The sequence below is a fragment of the Amblyomma mixtum genome, chromosome 2, assembly GCF_055824585.1.
Source record: "Amblyomma mixtum isolate Tamu chromosome 2, ASM5582458v1, whole genome shotgun sequence".
NCBI lineage: Eukaryota > Metazoa > Arthropoda > Arachnida > Ixodida > Ixodidae > Amblyomma > Amblyomma mixtum.
Window position 1 is genome coordinate 222,183,768 of NC_143013.1, and position 21,786 is coordinate 222,205,553.

The 21,786-nt window shown below is 47.1% G+C and overlaps 1 protein-coding gene and 1 non-coding gene across 3 annotated transcripts in view; one reads left to right on the forward strand and one right to left on the reverse strand.

Moving 5' to 3' along the window:
• LOC149362707 (sphingomyelin phosphodiesterase 4) overlaps positions 1-20,211 on the reverse strand; it is a 53,221-nt gene extending 33,010 nt beyond the window's left edge. Inside the window, exons 1-7 of one of the 2 annotated variants that reach the window (XM_089573178.1) lie at positions 20,095-20,211; positions 14,375-14,461; positions 12,267-12,476; positions 11,092-11,206; positions 8,044-8,102; positions 5,865-6,070; positions 2,286-2,718 (exon numbers count right to left, since the gene is read on the reverse strand). In XM_089573178.1, the coding sequence (XP_089429304.1) occupies positions 2,286-2,718; positions 5,865-6,070; positions 8,044-8,102; positions 11,092-11,206; positions 12,267-12,476; positions 14,375-14,461; positions 20,095-20,130 (1,146 nt within the window). In that variant the 5' untranslated portion in view covers positions 20,131-20,211. Of the gene's footprint in view, positions 1-2,285; positions 2,719-5,864; positions 6,071-8,043; positions 8,103-11,091; positions 11,207-12,266; positions 12,477-14,374; positions 14,462-19,512; positions 19,691-20,094 lie in introns of those variants that run through there. The other variant, XM_089573177.1, reaches the window with a different exon arrangement.
• A 714-nt stretch (positions 20,212-20,925) lies between these two features.
• Positions 20,926-20,997, forward strand: TRNAE-CUC (transfer RNA glutamic acid (anticodon CUC)). Its single transcript has one exon. It is a non-coding gene; the product is annotated as a tRNA-Glu (tRNA).
• Positions 20,998-21,786: the final 789 nt, after the last annotated feature.

The window sequence follows — 21,786 nt, forward strand, 5'->3', positions numbered from 1 at the left end:
ACTCCCAGCCCTGTAGCTGTTAAGGTGCTTGCCCGTCGAGCTAAAACAGCAACGCATGGCGTCAGAGCCACAAACCACGATGAACTAACGCGCTACCGCAGATCCCGGCACTTGGCAGCAACAAAAAAACTGGAGCTGGTGATGCTGATGGCAATATGGATAGCGAAAGCTCGCGGCGGAGAAAAACGCTGATGATGATGAGCTTGGCTTCGGGCGCCCTCCATGGACGTCTGGAAGCTCCTGTGCGTGTGTCTGGCCTCCGCGATCAAGCGCCCGTTGCGCGCAGCCGGAGCCGATCGCGGAGGCCTTGGCGTGTGCATTTCGAAGGCTATTCCCGCGTGGGTCGTGGAAAGTTTCGGTGCAGCCGTTACACGGATCTTTTTTTTTTTTTAATATTTTCTTCAGGAAAACGGGGTGCGGCCCATACACGAGTGCGTTTATGCGGTATGTTCAATTTTGCGAGTCGAAAAATTTATGGAAATTTTACCCTGCGTAATAGGCGTACCCCGAACTTTGAGCCGGATTTTCTGGAAAAAAAGTGCGCCTATTATACGAGTAAATACGGTACTTACAACATGGCTGACCACCCAATTCAGCGCAAAAATGAGTGGCTTCTTGTTTGATCCATAATGTATTACCGTATTTACTCGCATAATGATCGCACTCGCGTAATGATCGCACCCCCAAATTTTGTTGGCAGAATTAAGTTTTTTTTAGTCCCCGCGTAATGATCGCACCCCAAACTTGCCGCGGCAATTTGTCGACGATGTCGAGTCTAGCCGACGATGATCGCAATTGCTTATCTGTCTGACAGATGGCATGTGCAGATTACCATCTTGCTCTGTCAGCATTGCAGCGGCAGCCACCTGTTGGTTGACCTGCGGTCACACGGCCAGTCTAAATGCGGTTATGCTTAACCGCGGATACCAAACTTAACTGCGATTATCTCGAATCACAGTTCGTCATTGTCGCAAGTCTCACCACCGTTCTGGGCTGCGGTGCAATGAACGAAGTGACACGGTGATCCGGCTAAACTTTATTGTTCTCGTAAATAATAAGCCCTGGGATACGGGAACGTCAAAAATGAATCCTCCTTGAGGATCGCGGGCCTGTATACCGAGTTGCTGGTAGGAGAAATAACTGCGATATAAGCTAGTTTTACGTTCGCAGCCACGTAGCAGCTGCCGCCGTTGCCGCGCGAGTAACCCGATCTGCTTGACCAGCTCCGCTGCGAAGGCGTCGCTGAAATCGATCGTATATATTTCTTTTAATATGAAACAATGAGGTTATGAGTGAGGCAGCACCATAAGTAGAACATACATTATAGCGTTGGTCAATTCAAAAGTGCCGTCCACTGTGGCTTCGATACGAAACAAGTTAGGCCTAGCGACGACTAGGGAGTACAGAGCACCGTCGTCCGCCGCGCTCGCGGGCGGCACCATTGCGGTAAGCGCGCGGGATCCAGTGCTCCCGAGCGTTGCGAACGTGTCACCTAAGTACATCAACGATGCGGCAAGGACCGCACATTTTTCGGCGTATCGGCGGTAAAATGCGTAGCTTGAGCGCCGCGGGACGTTGCTGTTGTGCGCTGTTGCCGCGCTATCGGAAGAGATCAAAGCCCACATAAAAGCGCCGTCGCACAGCACTACACACACTGCCTATTTTGACGTGTTGCTCTTGGAACGTGATTCAGTGCGAAGGAAGTACGTTCTTGAAGTGGGCCAGCTCTTGCGCTTTTCGCACTCTACCTTCTCGGTTAACGACATAAGCCGAGATCGGTTCGCGATAACCGCTTTTAGCGGCATAATCGCGGGGAGCGCGCCCGTGTGATAAGGGTTGTCTGCCTGCGACTTGTTTGCGTTTTCGGAGGTAAAAAATTTTTTGTAAAAATTTACCCCGCGTAATGATCGCACCCCTAAATTTGCGTCAATTTTTTGAAAAAAAAAGTGCGATCATTATGCAAGTAAATACGGTATATATTCCTGACGAGCACACCCTTCCGGATGGCTTTCGCTGTGTCACCTCCATAATTCTTCCAGCATCAGCTCTGCCACCTTGCTTTGGTCAACTATGTACGTGACCCATGACCGAAGGGAATACCTCCACTGGGCAACCAAGTTTCCATCGCTGAAAGAACACGCGACCGACAAGATTCGGCAGACTCGCAGTTCAAACTAGTGGCACCCCTGCTCGGAAACATTTCGCAACAACCCAAAACTCTAACACAATCAGCCAATCACCACAGCAACTTCCCAAGAGCCTCACAGCCAAACAAGCCGCCTCACCTCGGCCATGCTGCTGAACGAGTGGTGGAAAGACGTGGAGCCAGCTGTGGTGCTCGGACTCATCCCGTACGCTGTCGATGCCAGCGTCGACGGAGGCATGCCCAGTCCGGCTGGTGCCGCCTGCTGCCGGCCCAGCCAGAACTGGAGCAGGATCTCCAGGAAGGCCTCCGAGACACGCACGTAGGGGTTGCTACCACCGTGGCCCCCCATGGCCGCCGGGCTGCCAGCGGTGGGCGATGCTGCACTAATCAATGCACCACCGCTCCGAGAGCTCCCCAAGAGGTCATCCAAGACTTCTTTACGGAAGAGGCGCATCTCGTTGCTGGAGAGCTGGTGGCGTGGAAGAGCGCCGGGACTACCGTAGTAGCCGCTGCCATTGGGGAGAGACAGTGACCCATTCCAAAGCGTGGAGGCCGCGTCTCGGTACAGTGAGCTGCATAGTGAGAGGGCAATTTATGCATCCCTGTACGTGCCAAGGCTGTACGTGGAAAGAAAAATGACAGGTATAATGTTAAGAGATCGGAAGCGGGCGGAGTGGGCGAGGGAATTAATGTGGCTTAATGACATCCTAGACGAAATCAAGAGGAAGAAGTGGGCTTGAACAAGGCATGTAATGCGAAGGCAAGATAACCGCTGGTCCTTAAGGGTAACGGAGTGCATTCTAAGATAAGGCAAGCGTAGCAGGGGGCGGCAGAAAGTTAGGTGGGCGGATGAGATTAAGAAGTTTGCAGGGATACGGGGCCCTCAACTGGCAAAGGACAGGGTTAATTGAAGGTACTATCAGCGTCAAATGAAACGCGAACAAAACAACTGGAACGCGAGCACAAAAAATCAAGCATATTAGAGGCTGGAGATGAAATACAGGCGTGGGCTATTAACATTTCAGAAGAGCGGTCTTTTCGGCTTCGAAGGGAAAATCAACTGCTCATGTATTTTGCCTCCCTAGAATAATATCTGCGAGTTTTGCTGTTCGCGTTTCAATTGGCTTGTTCGCGTTTCAATTGACGCTGATAGTACATGGAAGAGGCCTTTGCCCTGAAGAGGGAGTAGTCAGGTTGATGATGATGATGATGACGTGCCAAGGCTACAGGGGAACTATAGGGTGTTCTGGATTAATTTCAACCACCAAACAAGCACTTGCACAAAAATCTCAGCAGATAAAATTTCACACCCTCGCACCACTGAAACGTGACTGCCGTGAATAATATATTCTGTATCTATTCACATAACTAGCACAGCCACGTTACAAATGTACCTTGTACATTAGCAATGAAAATTTGACAAAACTTTCGAGCGTGTGCAAATATAACTTGGCTGTTGATGGCCTCAGTATCCTAGAGGATGTGTCCTGCAAAGCAATTTAGGATTAAAGATTTTTTTGATGAAACAAAGGTGGTGTGCTGGTGTGGGACACTTTGTATGGCGTGCCCCCCATAATTCAACATTTGGTTTAATTCAGACATTTCCCGTGCTCCCGTGAAATCCAGTAATAGCACGGTTTTACTGTACGCGTCAATATCGTAGCATGAATACACTGGCAATAAAAACAGGAGCCCTGTGGGCAGCGAGAAGGATGTGAACAAGGGAAATACTGAGCAACAGTATTTCCGTGACCCCCCCCCCACATACACAGACACACTGCTCAGCTGAAAAGTGGAAGCACTACTGTATGTGCCAAGCACTAAGCCAAGAGTGTGCAACCAGACCGGCACGCTTGTGCTGCTCGTGTGTGGGCCGCAGAGTGCAAAGCAGCGCTGATTAACCGGCAAGTCCAACATGGCAGCCACTGGTTCGCAATTTTCTCTCAAAACCCCTGTAGAGAGCTGTCTAGAAGAACTTCAGCACAGTGAAATTTTGGGCTATGAGGGAAAAAAGGGAAAAAAGGTGTACCACGGAAGCATGGCACAACAGAAGAAGAGGCCAATGTAAAAACAAAAGACTTGAGCAAAGCGGAACTTCGGACAAGTTGGTGCTGTGGTGACACGGATGCACGACACAAAACATTACACCAACACTACGGGCACAGCTACAGCCTCATCAGTCTAACATGCTAAGCGAGGTTTCCGCCTTCAAACACCACAAATCCTTAACTAGTGCCCAGGCAACCAAGTAGCACTGCCTTCAAACCTGCTCAATTCCTTCGCCTTTCATTTTCTCTCTCATCTACCCTGGCCAATATCTCAAAAAAAGCACTAGGTGCCAGGCAATAGCCATGCTAGATCATATAATTTGGCCTTTTGGCTCCTGCGGACTAAATGCAAATCTGAACCTCCAAGTGCGGGGAAGCTGTGCTTCTGAGCTCCAGCCCAGAGACCAAACTCTGGGCCGTGGAGTGGGCTCTCAAGGTCACCAAGGACCAAAAACTTCCGGCCCCCTGGCCCAGACTCGAGAAAGACCACCCACAATGGCTCCACAGGCTCATGAAATGTTTATCCTCTTCCTCCTGCCTTCAAACTTCTTCCCCCTTTGACTGCACTGGACCTTTGGTTGGCCATTGGACGAGAGCCGCAAAAGATCATCGAGCCACAGTTGGTGCTCGTCTCGTCCATACCTCATCTCATCCCCCGTCTCTGCACTACACGTGCAAGGACTCCATTCTTGAAAAATAAAGATTACCGTAAAAACCCGCGTATAATACGAGGTTTTTTTCCCATAATTAGCGTCCTAAATTTCCCCCTTGTACTATTTGCGGATCCGAACAAAAATTTTCCAAGTTGCTCGAAGTTTTGGTTTCATTTTTGTGGCATGGCTACGGCTTGGCTTTGCTACTGGCGCGCGGCTACGGCTTGGCTTCGTTACTCTCGACAAACAACGTCACGACGTCGTTTCTTTGTTGATTCGTTGGGTGCGCCGGGGGGTCGCGGTGTGCCGTGAGCCTGTTGACAATGCGTGTGCTCACATGTAAGGCACGCTTCGTGAAGTGGATATTTTTTTAGGGAGCATGATGTCACGGTCTCGAAAACAGTACTCGGCTACTTTCAGGCAAAAAGTGATTTTAGCTGCGGAGAACATCAGCAATGGTGCGGCCGCGAGGCAGTTTGGTGTCGTCGAAGGAAGCATTCGTGGATGGCCACGACAGAAAGAAGCCCTTTTCGCGTGCAGCGGAACGCGACGAAGCTTTCGCGGCTGCTTGATGGTTGTGTAAACAAACCGTTCAAGGACGCAGTCAAGCGGTGCTACGCAGAGTGGATGCGCTCAGGTGAGCCTGCAGTGACGTCAACCAGGTGGCTGAAGCGGGCTTAAGAAGTGCGGCATCTCGAACGCCCTCGATGGCACGGTAGATGAGTACATTTGGGATGATTTGTCGGTCGGACAATGAAATGTCCGAAGAAAGATCTACTGAAGAAGAAAGTAATTGAAGTGAAGTGCGGGATGTGGTTTGAATAAATGTCTTCTATGAGCTTGCGTCACTCGTATTATACGCGGGTGAAACTTTTTTTTCCCATTTCGCGTCTCTAAAACTTCACCTCGTATTATATTCGGGTTCGTATTATACGCGGGTTTTTAAGGTACATTCACGCAGCAGTGACACTGCATTCACTGCAACTGACAAATGCACAGTGCAGCAGCCATGCTCACCTGGGTGCCGAGGTGCCAGCAAAGGCCCCCTGATGCGGGTGGTACCCGTCCAGGGAAGGGGGGTGGTTGTGCGTCACCGGCAGGAAATAGTGCAGGTAGTCCTGGAGAAGGGCCACATACAAGCACTCCATGGTCTTGCCAGTCGCCCTCTGGCCTTCGCCGCCAGCCACGTCCATCAGCACTGGCAGCTGCTGGTGCGGCGCACCCTGGTGATGACGAGGAGAGATGAGAGTGGCTTCCCCCCCAGTGGCTTCAAGCACCGAAACAAAGACTGCTGCGTTCACCACGTGATCGTTTATGTGAGGAGCCCAGAGCAGACATTGGTCCAGACAACCTAGACAGACATACACTGCAAAAACGACGCGGCGATATTACAACCGCGCGATGTATTAGTGCTGTGAAGACGTCACACCAGCTCGTTCTGGCATTCCCACAGCTACTGCTGGTGTCGATATAAACTGGCATGTGGGGTTTGTGATATGCGTATTTTTTTTCTCTCATAGAACAACACATCAACATTCTGTCCTCCCAGAAAGCAGCATGAACTCGCAAGACAGCTCCTCGAAAATTGGCGGCTTGTAGCGCGAAGTGCCCCATTTGTCTGTTCTTCCCCTACTAGACTACAGGGATATTAGTTTGACATATTACAGTGGAACCTCGATTATACGACGTTCAGGGGACCGCGCGAAACCGTCGTATAATCCGGGTGTCGTATAATCGAAAATCAAAGAATGCGGCCAGTGGCGCTCGGCCTTGCGCCGAAAACTGTTGAACGGCTTCAAGCCCGCGGCAAGTATGCCAATCAGATTAAAAAAAACAAAACCCAGCATTTGTTTGAAACAGATTTGCAAAAAAATCTTTATTACTGTTTAAAAAAAATCGGTAATTTTTTTTTGCACTTTTGCCCAACCTCGGCGCATCAACTTCTTTTCAAGGGCTGCCACGTCCGGCAGTAGGTCGCCAACATCGTCACGCGCGCAAGCAAAGCGCCGGATGTTGTCGACGCTCTGCAACACGTCCGCGTAACTAGGAATGGGAGCGCAAACCTCTGCATCGTTGTCCACTTCCTCTTCGTGGGAAGTTTTATCGTCGGGGCACATGGCATCCATTACTTCCATTACAAAAAGCGCCGTGGACGCCGCTGTCCTCGCTTGGGCGAGCGCGGCCTCGCCCGCTTATCTGTTTTTTCATCAGCGTCCGCTCCTGCGGACGCATCTGTTGCTGGGACGCGCGTCTTATCTTTTCTCTTTATCTTTCCTCTGATCTTTTAACTCTCCTCTATCTGCACTTGGCAGCGGTGGTGGCTTGGCTCGAGCCAGTCGGCGGGCCCGTGCACTTTCCTTTTCATCCTTCTCTCAGTCGCAACAACAACGCGCAGGCCGCGCCTCCTCGGGACTCCGACTGCACAGGCTCGACGAAAAAGAGAGCAAGTGCACTTGGCGGCCTCGGCAACGCTCTCTTCCGCGCAAAAACGGGGGTGCTTAGATTCGCATGCGAAGTTTTTTTTTTTCAGAAATTTTTTCCCGAAAATAGGGGGGGTGCTTAGAATCGCGAAAATACGGTACATCCCGGCCTGCATTTGCTGACGACCTGTTTTGACGGACGGTACGAGCCAGCCGTCGTACGAAGCGGGGTCCTTCTAAAATTTGCGTCGTATAACCAAGGTTTTTAATGCATTGTCTCTAGGGGGGTTTTGCCGGGACCACACAAATTCGTCGTAAAATGCGGGTCGTCGCATGACCGGGGGGCGTATAATCGAGGTTTCACTGTAATTCAACAATACGCATGACATCCGTACCACAGCCGGCTTGTTTAAAGCGTAACCTGGCAATCGTACACAAACTGCGCAGCAGTGGTTCACACTGTGCACCGGTGCTACCGATGCTGTTAACGACGGCTCCGAAGGCCGGGAATGGCGTCTGTCCTAGTGGTGCCACCTGTCGCCGGACAGAGCAAACAGCACTGTAAACAATCTGTACTAATGCTTGCTGAATTTTTCTGTAACAAAGACTACTGCGCTGTCTCCATGCGAGCCTTCACCATGTGGAATGTTCACCATTTCTTTAGTTTAACACCCAAAGCCACGAAATCAAGATGCAACAAATGCCAGCTACATGCTCATTTACAAAGGAAACTTGGAAGAAAATTACAAATTCAGCAAGGCAATCTCCACACTCACCGATTGAGAAGGATTGACGACGAGGTAGGCAAAATGGAACATGTAGAGCTCGAACGCATCTTAGGAAGGTACAAACACACAGCACAGTCAAGGAAAGCAGCATATAACGCAGAAAAAAAAAGAAATTCATCTTGGTCCATCTAAGGCCTTTGATGAACCAAAAACAAGAAACCAACAGAAAGGCCTTTACTTGCAAAAAACGGTTTTTCCTCCACGCATTTACAGCAATACTCTTCATTTACTGAAAACAAACTAAGAAACTGAGAAAGGCCGGGTTTTCAGGTAGCTTGCATTAATTTTAGAAATGTGAAATGAGCCACCCATTTCTGTGCCTGCATCAAGCACTGTGCCCTGAAATATGCTAAAGTGTGGGAATGACTCTTAATGACACTTGTTAGCAATTACCATGGGTCGGTGATGTACCTTTTAGTACAGCAGAACCCCTTTGTTACACTAAAAGTACATACCAGCCGGGAAATGCAGCAGCTGGGAAAATGCAGCCCCAGAGAATGTAACAGTCGGGTTCCACTGTATTTCGAACGCACTGACTTTCAGAGCAGGTCCTAAGCATGGACCATGAAAATTACCAGCATGTACCCCAAAACTCAGAATAATGCACCAACGTTCAAAGGCTAACCGAAATTTACAGCAGAGAAAAAAACAAAAAGCAGCAAACAAAAGAGCAATGCTTGTAAAGTTTTGGTTTGAAATCTGCAAAAAAGAGCAATGCTTGTAAAGTTTTGGTTTGAAATCTGCAATCAGTTTACATGGCATATTACTTCACGAGTGAACATACCATATATACCCGTGTATAAGCCGCACTTTTTTTTCATCAAATTTTCTCAGATGCAAGTCATACACGAATCAGGCCTACAGCTACACATTAACACATTGTGGTGCCATTGTGACTACAGTGTCAGATAATTAAAAAGCTGGCAACAGATACAAACATTTTATTTCACCATTCATCACTGCTTTCGCGCTAATCACCGTCAGACGAGCTCAGCTCATCGGTACTTTCACCGCTGTCAGACGAGCTCACCTAATTGGTGGCATACTCCCAAAGCTGGTCGCCCTCTGTGCCGTCCACAGCGTTTGACAGTCCCGTGACTAAAACTCTTTTGAGATGGTGTCCGCTGACAACGAACACCACGCGTGCAGAATCCAAGCGCACACTTCCTGTAGGGACTCTTGCTTCAACCACCCTGTCGGAGTTGTTTCGTGGTTGCCCGCGGCTATCCACTCGGTGTAGCTCAGCGCTAATTCAGTCTTCAATGGCCGGTTAACGCAAACATCGAGTGGCTGCAGCATGCTTTTTAGGTCACCAGGAATTACGGCCAAGTCCGTCTGGCAGTCTGCCAGCAGAGTCTTCACTCGGTCTGTTAGGTGACCACTAAAGCTGTCAAGAACAAGAAGGGCTTTGCGGCGTAGTAGGCCTCCTGGTCGGTTCTGCCACACTGTTTTCAGCCAGTCTCTATGACCAATTCGTCGGACATCCAACCTTTTCCTTCCACCCGGACTACGATACCCTGGCAGAACCTCTCTCCTGGCTGGGTCTCAACATAGGGTGGAAGCTTCCTTCCATCAGCAATGATGCAAAGCATCACTGTGCACCTTTGCCATTCGGTGACAGTAGTGCACACGGAGACACTTTTTTGCCCCTTTGGCTTCCACCGTGAAAGTTTCAGGGACATTGAACCAGACAGGGGCCTGATCAGCATTGCCTATCTGTGAGAGGTCGCACTCATGCTCCCTCCGAAGTGCGTTGACAAAGTGATGAAATTTTGTTATTTGGTCCTCACATTCAGCTTTTTGGCAGCATTCAGCTTCTTGGCAGCATTCAGCTTTTTGGCAGCTTCTAGCACGACATCGTTCGATGGCGAATGGAGAGTTGGTGCCATTTCATAAAACGTTGAAGCCACCCTCCATTGGCTTCAAATTTGAAGTCAGCAGGTTGAAGGTTCATGTGCTGAGCGATAGCAATTGCTTTCATGCGGATCATTTGCGTAGACACTGCGAAGCCGTTGCTCCTAGTGATGCTAACACACTCAATGAGGTCCTCTTCAAGTTTTGGGAACTTGCACTCTTTCCCGCGAAAAGCCTTCCGGATTCGGGTAGTCTCGGCAAGGTCTTGCATTGGCATAGACCAGCAGCAAGCATACTTTTCATCCACATCAAACTTTCGCCCGGCCTCCCTCCCGTTAACCATTTTCCTCAGCGTATTTTGCACTTGAAGTTCGAAGCCTGCAGTGTAGGACCGTCTGCACTTGACCATTGCTTTTTGTTCGCATTCAAAAGCACGCAGCCTGCCACACGACGGCGCACACAACACAACAGATTCTGCAAGCAGTCCACAGACTTCCGAACAAAGCACCATATAACAAAGACCAAATCGAGCCGTGAAAACCAGAAACAGAAAGCTGCTGAGATGTCGTGTTGCACAGTGATGACGATAATGGATGCGGTGCGGGAAAAACTAACCGGCGCCATCTTGCAGCGCTTTGTGGGACTAGGCACGTTTTTGACACATTTTAGCTTTTTTTTTTCTTCAAATTTTTGCGGCCAAAAGTGTGTGTGTGGGGGGGGGGGGGGTACGGGCTGTAAAAAAGAGCGGCTTATCCACGAGTACATAGGGTAGTTGTAATATGAAATGCATTTAACACTGAAAGTGTTAGCAAAATAGGGTAGCAAAAGTTACAAAACATCGCTGGCACACTTGAAATGAAATGAAATTAAATTTATTTCAGCAGAATCGGGGTACATATACTTGGGGATTTTTGTTTTTATATCTGCTGAGGTTCACGAGGCAAAAGGCGTCCATATGGCGCCTGACGGGGCCTCGTGACCTTCACGCACGCTGTGCGGCGAACAGTGCCAGTATTTATGACTGATCCCCCAACTCACTCAATAATGTTCAACTGAAAAGCATACCCCCATCCCTGCCAAAGGGACCACAAGTTGCCTGTATGCCAACAAGAAGGCATGCCAATAGGAACATTTGGCCTGGGTTCAATGGGAAACAATTTCACGATTTAGGAAAGAGGATACTGAGCTGCACGGCGGTGGGTCCTTGAGAACCGACCCCGGGAACAGGGTACGATGGGATCTTAGCGGCCCAGAAGGGTGGCACTGGCCCCACACTCAGGCTCCGCCGGGCATCGGACTGGCAGATGGGGGAGGGGAAGAAAAAAGGACACACACCAAATCGGCAGTCAAACAAGCAGCCTAAAGCCAGCCCCCCTATATCTGCACGCAGACAGCGGAGAAGATGGCATTCTTCGTCACAATACTGTGCCCTGCTGCATTGGTTCTCTTTTGATGTATTCTCTTAATATACTTCCTTTCTTTAATATAATATATTTTGCCCCAAGGCCGCAATTGCAAAGGTTGTCTGTAGCGATTCCTAAACTTGCCACACTAGGTCAGAATTCAGGGTACTGCAATTTTAAACAAGCGCAGCAGCATGAAAAACACCCCAACAAAGTGCCAAATATGTTCTCTCAACAAGCATCATGAAGAGTGTTTCAAAAGTTTCCTTAGCACCAGGCAAGTTTTTTTAGGGAGGGCACTGAAAGCCCACAGGCAGACCCAGTCTTGCAAAAGACTTGCCATCAGAGTGAGTGCCCCATGTGGAACATGCGTTCTGTTGACGATGCCCTATAAACCAACAAAAAAAAAATTACACTGTTCCTTACTCAGAAAGTGCGCAAATTATGCGAGTAAATATACAGTAAGAACAGCTGATCTGCTGAAATTCCATGACCTTTCTTTTGTTTGTCGAGAGCTCATAGTAGCCACTGTGCGCTCCGTGCAGGCTGCCATTCGACGCTTTCTAAGCACAGCATTACCCTTTTTCATGTGGTGTTGCCAACGCCATGGTAAAAGGACCAGCAGACAGAGATGGTGGTGAAATTAATTTTTCATTAAGCTGGCTTGCACCCACAAAGAACTCAAGAACTCGGCGGCGGAAAAGCAACAAACCTGTTCGGCAACTGTTAAAGAACAGAATCCTTGCTGCTCTCAGCTGTGCTCAATTTAAAGCTGACAAAGAACTTTCTCGAGATAAGGCCCGGAAATCGCCCAGGACTATTGCAGACATTGTAGAATCAGTTGTGCGGGGCTACAAGCATTCCAGAAAAACCTGGCAGCATCTCTAGTCAGACACTGAGCGATAAAGACGCATGCCAGAAGCTTCATCACAGACCACAGAGGTCAACACTCACAGGCAAGCAGGACACGGGGAAGTCGTACTTGAGACCCGCATCCGACAGCAGCCGATAGACAAGCCGCAGAAGCGGACCCTCGGGGCTGAGGAAGGAGCGGATCGTATCGAACCCTGGCTGGCCGTGCTGGACGCACTGCAGACCCCAGCCAAGGTTGGCCCCAAAGCCAAACACATGCTCCACCACTGTGGGCAGGTAGTGCTGAAGCTCCTGCAGGACACCCCCACAGAAACAAAGGAAAAAAAAAGGAAGAGGTCTTGTCAGGGCAAATAGCAAGACATGCGTTTTGGGGACAAGGAAAGACTCACCAGCTCGTCAAGTTCTGGGTCAAAAGTAAACGTTGAGACAGAAGATTAATAGGCCACTAGCTTCAGCACTTTGTAGAAGGCAACTCTTACAAAACAAATGTCGAAGTGGTTTGGAGAGCTTGTTTGGATGTCAAGTCTTGACAGTTACTTGATGGCGGTAGACAATGCAACACGGCCCATAATGTTTTTAAGGGATGACTATTTCACCATTACAGGTGAGGTATAATTTACGGTGTAGGTATGACACCTTACAGCAAGATGTCATGCACAATAAAGCAAAAGCTAATTTCTTACAGCCATGCTTGCAATTCTGGCGCAGTTCCGGCTTCACCAGTCATCCAGTTTAACCATTAAAATGGGACCGTTTTAAAGAAAACCAAAAGCAGGAAGGAGGAGACCTGCAGGATGTGGAAATAAATCCAAGCTTTCACCTATTAACCTAATATATGGGATTAGCTATGTTCGAGTAAGTCTTCATTTATGCTAATTATGCTACCTCAACATTTAAGTGAACACAATGATTAAGAACAGTTAGAAAACATTAAAAAAAATTATGCCAACCACCAACACCTCGCTGTCTTAGGAGCACGGAACCATCTCCCCAGTCTCCACCCACCTCGTACCCTGTACTCCCAACATTTTTGAGAACATGAAACTGGGTATACATAATTGTTAATTTCTTCACAACACATGCTAGTTCAGTGCAGATTAGCACAAAGCATTTCATTTGCCGTTTAATTCCTTTTCCCCAACACACACTTGACACCACTGGCAAAGTTACAGCACTACATTTTGCTAGAACTAATAGCTGCTACTGCGACATCCTTACAAGCACAACAACAGCAGTCCGCATGTCCAACCATTCCTTCAGCTTTGATTTGATGCCACAATCTTTCCTGTGGACGCCTCTAGCAACAAGCTTAAACATTCGCAACGGGGAATGCAGACAAAGCAAATTTCATGTGTTTCCTCTTTCATCATGAACGACAAAAAGGGTTGCCCACTAGCTTAAACCCATTCGCTGCCAGACTACAATTTCCCGCACCCATTAAAGACACACCGAAGAAAAATAGACAATGGCCTGTATTGAGAGGGTACCGCATTCTAATCACAGACACTCCATTAGCAGCGAAAACTGAGCTTATATAGGGTACAAAAGGCCAAAACAACAAAATACAGGAGTCATCACCACCGGCCAATTACGCAACAAAAATGCTTGCGCCGACGCTGAATTTCATACGGATGCCAGAGGCTATACTACACCACCATTAACTACAAGGTGGCGGCAAGCCATTCTTTCCGGTAGGGACGTCAAGGGTTTGGGTAAAGTGGCGGGAAGATTTCTAAATCCACTTCCTGTCTATGAACACGCCTTTTGTTGCCGAAGAAACATCAACACAGCCAGAAAGAACCAGAAAATCAATTTTAACTGAGAACAATAATTGGATGGTGTAGTCCTCAGTGCCCATTCACAACCCCACCAGGAGGAGGTCTGTAATAAACAGCTGCTGCAGTCACAATTCTGTGCAAAGTGGTCATTTTTATAGCACAACGAGAGAATGACACAGGAGGGGGCAAGCCTTGTGTGACAAATTGCTCGTTTAACTGATTGCTACCCGAGTTCGCATAGCCTATATCCCCTCAAAGACGTGAGCAGGACACATAATGCTTTGAAAGCACACAAGTAGAAACAACACTGGTGCAATACGGTACCAGCACAAAAGCATCCTAGAAAGTGTGGAAAAAAACAAGATGCGCAGAAAATCAACCTTGGGTGAAGCATTTTTTTTCCCCACTCACTTTAAGGGGCAGCTCCTGGAACAGGTGGTTCAACTCGTGGCACCGCTTCTCCAACGGATATATGTCCAGTGCAGCAACTAGACAGCCCTGCATGAGAACATACAGTTCATCACATTTATGCTTTGAGAGAGACAGGCTTTTAATGCACTGCAATTTTCGCATGTAGAGAACCAAACATAAGCACAGCCCAGTGTGCATCACACATGGAGACAAGTGCTTTTTCTTCATAACCCATTTTTACATTTCGTTTAGATTTCATGCATACGTGGCATGAAAAAGCCAGTTTTTTTTAATACAGGAGACGTATGTCACTCTGTAGAAACAGCACAGCCTAACATACACTGCGAGCGATGCAATGTGTGTGATTCGCGTAACTACGGCTGTTAGACGAGTGGACAAACTCCCAGCCAACGCACACGAGCTGCCCGTTACACATGATGACAAAGGCAGGGTGATGAAAGACAGCCTGGTCACGTTGGCATGCATGACAAAGGCAATAATCTGACTGTGCTTTCGAGCCACCAAAGCAGGACGCTTTATGCTACAAGAATGCCAGGATCTCAGACGCATGTGTTCATGAGCGACTGGAGTGAGAAATAACAAGGCACACTGACTGTCTTGGCTACTTCCGCGTCCTTCATCAAAAAACAGAACACAGAAGTCTGCTGGTACCATAACACAATACTTGTTGACGGACAATGCACAGCATGCACCACTTTTTTATTTATTAGACACTGCGGCCACACATGTAATAAGCAGAAACGAAATGACAAATGACGGAACGGTGGGGAGTGAGCATGCTCGAAAAACAGCCATAGCAGCGCGAGTTCCCAGTGTGACGTCAATCACAGAGCACGCTAGGCAGCACGGTCTGCACAATTCTTTCTGTGGATTTCTGCTTATGCCATTTGGCTGCTCTGTCCAAAAGCAACAACAAAAAAGTTAAGGCCCATTACACATGGTAGCACCAAACAAAAACAAGGCAAGTTCACTGTTCAACAAGCAAGCCACTAACTGTCACTAAGACGTGTAAAATGCTTCTCTTAACATTTTCACTACTCTGTAAAACTGGTTCAATATTTTTTTTTGCGACAGGAAAATATACATTAATATCCAAAACTGTACAAAATGGCACACTTCCATAACACCATCTCTCACATACAACAGGAAGGCAGCTTAGTATTTTTCAAAACTGAAGAGCCAAATGTTACACCTGTATAAGCGCGAGCAGCAACACATCAAGCCAAATGGCATGTCCTTGAATTTAAAAAACAATGCGAACTCAGTAGAATTCAGGGCAGGAACACCTGTAACCATCTTTATTACTACCCTATATCATCACTTAAGGGCCCAATGCAGGCAAAGCATAAGCTAGAACAGGTCATGCGAAAACTGACTAAGAACACAAAGGCTCATGACGGACCCTACTCGATTAAACAAGAATTAAAGAGTAAAATGAGCAGGTTTTGTGCAAGAGTTTGAGACCAGCCGTACCAAGCTGTTTGAATTTTCAGGTAAATGATTCAAAGTACATAAGAATTTGGCAGGTTATTCCCCCTTTAGTGGCAATAAGCTGAAGTAGTAGTTGAAAACGTGCAAGCATTAAATAATAGCAGAAATAAATGCATTCATAGCGTGGTACAAAAGTAGCAGGAAACACTTATGAAAAAAGTCGGAATAGGCATAGCTCCTGCAAACGGGCAAGGTTGTGCAATTTTGCACTACAGAACCAGTGCCAGGATATGAAGGGATAATTTGTTACAAATGCCCCGACAAGTGTAGAAGTTAAAAGATGAGGTGAGCATAGTTGCAAATGAATTTACAATGAAACCACCACCTTGGGCAGCTCACCTCGGCATAGGCAAAAGTGACGGAATTCAGTACACAGCACATTCAAGCAACATGAGTTCAGCATTTAAAGGCTACATACTAGACAATCCAGTTTTCAAGTGCATTTCAGATGCACTGTCCACAAGAGGTGGCCAAGATAAAAGTCTCCTAGGTACCCTTTGCATAAGTGATGACAGGGTCATGCACAAAGAGCTCTGTCAAAATTATGAAAGGTGTATGAATAAAAAAATCACAATATCAGCTCAACAGTGTGATGAAAGCAAAAAAAGAACCATGGACAAAATGGGTATTGTTCTGAAGGTTTAAGTGGCCATCAATACTTTTTGACTCCATTTATGTAATCTCCCTCTACTTCAAGCAGTGATGTGATTGGCTGAAGCCATTTTGGAGCAGCTTTTTGGAGCAGCCAAAAGGGAATTTTGGAGCAGGGAAACAAGCTTTTGGAGCAGCTCAAGGCTCATTGCAAGTGAAAAAATTGACTTTGCGAGAAGTAAAATAGTAAAATAAGGAGGAAACCTTTGGGAACAAAAAGGTGCTGTTCAATAGGATGTTAGGGGCATTTCGATGCGAGCAAAATGCAAAAACATCCGTGTACTCAGATTTAGGTGCATATTAATAACCCCAGGTGGTCCAATTCTGGAGTCCCCCACTACGGCGTGCCTCATAATCAGATCGTGGTTTTGGCAATAATTTAATTAAATTAGAGGCAATTGTGAAACATCATATGTTGGCCCAAATAACTAATTTTAGAACTTCAGTGTCATGTAATCTTTTATGCGACCAAGTATAGATCAGCCCTGTGTTTTAGCCGCCAAGCCCCTATAGGACAGCAGTTATAAATGGACAACAAGGAATTCACTGGAACTTTTATTTAAGAATGACTAGAATGCAGATCACAAGCTTAAAGAAAAACAATGAAATAACACTATCAACGTTTCGAACTGAATAATAATTATGTACACGACAGCACAACTTTTCAGCTTCTTGGCCTATCAAAAAGCAGTGGACCTATTCTGTGCCTTTTTTCTGTGAGCAACATCATTCAGTCTTTAACTGCAAAATACTGCCTAGTTGGCTGCCTTAGGCGACATTTTGTCAACAGCAGCTGAAAGCCTTGTTTTCCCTTCAGCAAGCAAGGCCTGCCCACTTTCAATATCACCAAAATTCTTCATCTTTATGCCATTGTTGATGAGCAGCTCTGCATTTACCAGCATTTTCTTTGCTGTTTCTACTTCCAGCTTGAGGGTTTTGTCAGCATCACTTGGTGTCATCTTGGGCACATTGGCACGCTGCCGTTTGGCAGCCTGCTCTTCTTCAGCTGCCAAACGTTCTCTGTACCTTTTGCTTGCCCCTCGCACTGCTCTGACAACATCAGGCATAACATCAAAGTGAAAATACGCGTTTGGCGCAGCTTTGGCGCACAATAACAAAAATGTAGCAGGATGTAGCAGGTTTTGCCTTTTGGCGCACATCGGCGCAATTGGCGCAGCTATCACATCACTGCTTCAAGCAATGCTCCGAACCTTGGAGTCCCCCAGGCAACTTGAATAAATAAACACTCTTTTCACGATCCATGCTAACAGTCAACCAGCATCATATATTAATCTGAACACTTGGTGCTACTTCAACCATTTAAACCAGAACTTTCTCCCAGATGCACTCGGCTGCAACGACTGAAACTAACGCAACAGGCCAGATGCTTTGCCATTCAAGAGCACAGACAAGAGTGTAGAGAAAGTGTAACAATTCAATAAGATACTAGCAAAACCAAATATTTGGTAACAGAGAGACACAGACAGAAGAAAAAAGAAGAAAAGTTCACTTCACCATGTCCGTGACATTTTACCGTGATAGTGGACCTGTTGTGGCAAAAAAAATTTTAAAAATATGACCACAGTTTGTCTACAGGCGTCTGCTCAAGACCACACCTTTGGAAAATCTGCACTGCTTCTGGATTCCTCCCAACTTGAAATGAGAAGTCATGGAAAGTCTTCAAACTTAGTGCAGTTATGGCCAAACTAAGCCTTTTGTGATCACTGATAAAGCAGTTGCTGAAGGGTCTTCAAACCTCCCGCAAAAGACCCCCGTCCTTTGCCTAACCTCCACGGTCGACCAACAAGATGGCGCCACCGGTGCAATCGAAGGACCAGCCTGTTTTGTTTAGTCTTCACCGCAGACGATGCAAATATCCACCTTCTTATTGATTCAGGCAAATACCCAAATAAATGTGGTATAAAACAAATCTGCCGACAAAATACCACTTCTGTACGAAATTTGAGCTCGAACAATTCTCTGGTTTAGCTGTGAGGACCTTTCTACGGTGCACGTTCAATTGCAGAACAGTCTGTATATTATGCTTGTCCGCTGTTTCGATGGAGGTGAAACACAAAAGGCGCCCGTGTGCACAGTGATGTCACAGCATGTTAAAGGACCCAAGAAGCTCTAAATTGAAAATACTCGTTCACCACATGACTGCAAAACATGCAACAACATGAGTTTTAAGGATCATAACCCCACGTAAAAATTAAATTAGTAAACGAAAACAATCACTTTGGCACTTGCACTCATTCATAATTACAAAAACAAGCGCACTAAGAAGGCTCACAATATGCTGAATTACGTGCAAAATGGTGAAGCACAGAATTTTATTTAATAGAAACTATGGGTGGATCAAATATTTTGACAGAGATGACACCATTAAAAAAGTTTTGCTCATATAAGCCTCAATATCAAGTAAAATATAATGCAACCCGTCAGCATGGCCTAAAATCACAATGCTTGTTTTTAAGCAAAATGCAGCTGGAAATAATGCTCCATGGTAACAGCGCGACCACGACTGGCAGGACTCGTTGGCGTGAAGTTATTGCCTAGCTTTGTCTTACCAGCTCCAACACTCGCTGCCCTTCAATTTATTTTTTAAACGCACTGCCGCGGTGACAACGCGACACAGGTGCGCCCGCCACGCCAGTACGAACTAGCGCATCTCGTGCGTGCAAGCTCTCACCACGTGCAACGGGCGCCCGCAAATACGGAGCGTAGAAAGCGAAAACAAGAACTAAGCAAAAACTGGAGAAAAAAGCACCGCGCTCATTGAGCAGGCGAATAGTGCATGCAGTCAGAGCAGCCAAAGTTGCGTTTTTCCAGCAAATGCGCGCGCCTGCACTGGCATAGCGCACTTGACAAGCAGCGGTTCAAGCCACGGGGCCCCCGTCTGGTGCTCCACCCAAATGCAAAATTAGCGCGCGACCAGTACGGAACGGGAACACCTTCCGGAACGAAACACAAACCTGGTACTGTTGGTACGGCAGAGGCGAATGATGGCTGATGGAGAACAAGTTAAAAGCGTTCCTCAACGCCATGGCGAGTTTACTGTCGGAGCCCGCGGGCGGCGGGGGCATTGCCGAAACAAAACGCATTACGTTAACGTAGGTGTAGCACGCCAAACAAATGTGCCCCTACCGATAGCGGGGCCGGAAACCCCGTCAGCGCAAGTCGACGGCCAATGATAAGCGGCTCGCAGCTTGCGTCCAAGGCGGCCTCCTTTTTCGGCCGCCAGCGGCAGGTTTAAATCTCGCGCGAGAGCCTTCTGGTCCTGCGCTACGACCGTTGTCCGTTCTTCGTGATGGATAAGCACTAGAAGCTGGATGAAATTGTCGAGCAGCTCGTAAAAACATTTTTTCAAACTGTTGGTAGAACGGTTGTCACGTAACTTGCCAAACACGTGATAGCGGCGAAAAACACCGGCATGACACAGTGTAAGGCCCCGCTGAAGTGTGGTTTCATCGCTGAATGTTCGATTTTGAATTCGCTGTGATGCAACTTTGGCTCCTATGTTTATGCAAAGAGGCAAATATAAGAGAAATACTCACCGAAAACTGCACCACAGAACCTGCGGTACCCGCCATCGCGATGTTTATGCGCGTTTTGTTGTTTAAAACATGGTTGCCAGGATGAGTTAAGAATTCGCTAAAACTTTTATACGTCGCACTATGACTGGTGGCACCGAAGTTAGCGAAGTGCTCTACATTTAAATGGTGATGAACTGCAGTAGTTAACTGCGTATTTTGCGTTAAGAGTGTAGCTGACCCGACCCCGCTTCTGGATAACGACTCTGACCAGAAAGTTCAGTTTTCAGTCGAGTGTCGGCCAACGTTACTGGAATCGCTGGTGTCAGCAGTAAAAGTTTGTGGCATGAGTCTGTGCGTGCGGAAAAAGATTAATTTTATGAAGTGGAACAAGCCGATTGCCTGAAACGTTTTTATTCACTGGTATTAATACTGGGTTGCGAGCACGTTGCGACGCGGCGTGATTCGTCGCTCGGAGATAATCGAGAGAGAAATATAATTTCCGCCTCACCCCTCACTTCTTCAAGTTCAAAATATCGAACAAAGTTGGCATGTGGCGGGCAGTTTTGTTTTGTACAACGTTTGGATGCAGTATTTCATTTTTTTCGATCAGAATCATTCATTAAATACTCTCCGCCTGCAACATTTTTTCGGACTAATGGTACAGGTGGCGACATCAACCGCCAACTGGAGGAACGAGCGCTCTATCGCTGCAATCGTGGTCATCAAGTGGTCACATCCTTCACCAAACTCCACAATACATTGCTTCAGTGCATAGCGATTACTTTTTTTTTTTTTTTTCTTTCGGTGCCTCAGTTGTGGACAACTGAAGTGGAAACACATCAACCTCCACGTTCCGGCATGGTCTAGTGGTTAGGATACCTGGCTCTCACCCAGGAGGCCCGGGTTCGATTCCCGGTGTCGGAAAAGTATTTTTTGCATTTTTCTTCTGTACTACATGTGCAAGGTGTGCAACAAAAATATACCTTCTAATTGGTTTCCTAAAAAAAGCTGGTCTATTGAACTGTATGCCACACCTTGAAGGCACACCACCGTCTCGCCAAATGAAACTCAAACAGTACATGTAGCGTAAAGAAAGACTTTTCCACTGTTACATTTCATTTTCGCTATCGTGGACAATGTCTACATTATAAACATGTCAGACAGGATCTATATAGAGCCAGCCTTGCCATTTAGCCTATAGATATATACTTAGTTCTGTACATTGGAGGTGGTATATGATCAGTCCATGTCTGCGATTTGGTCATAGATTTGGTTGCATTTTTTTTTTTTTTTGTCCACGGGGTGATGCCAACAGCGCAATAAAAATACATGGCTGCCTGCTTGCCGCGAGTACATGAACTTGAATATACCGGGATCGTGAAAAGAAAGCGTGGAAATTGTATCATATCAGTGCCGGTGCGTTCCTATCATCGTCAGCTGCTCAAGTGCAACGTGCCACATTTCCTTCTCTCTTGTTAACCAATTACCTTCTCTCCCCATGGTACTATATAAGTACGGACCACAATAAACCAGGATTCATTGTTCCCTGACTGTGCCGTTCGTCCTTCCGATCGACAGCCGATACATATATAGTCAGAGGAGGGATAGCCACCCTCGTCCGAGAGCGGCGGGGATGGTCGACTACTTCAAGTAGCAGTTTCAAGCAGCAAGAATGATTAACATATCAGACCACCAGAACAACTGCGTATCGCC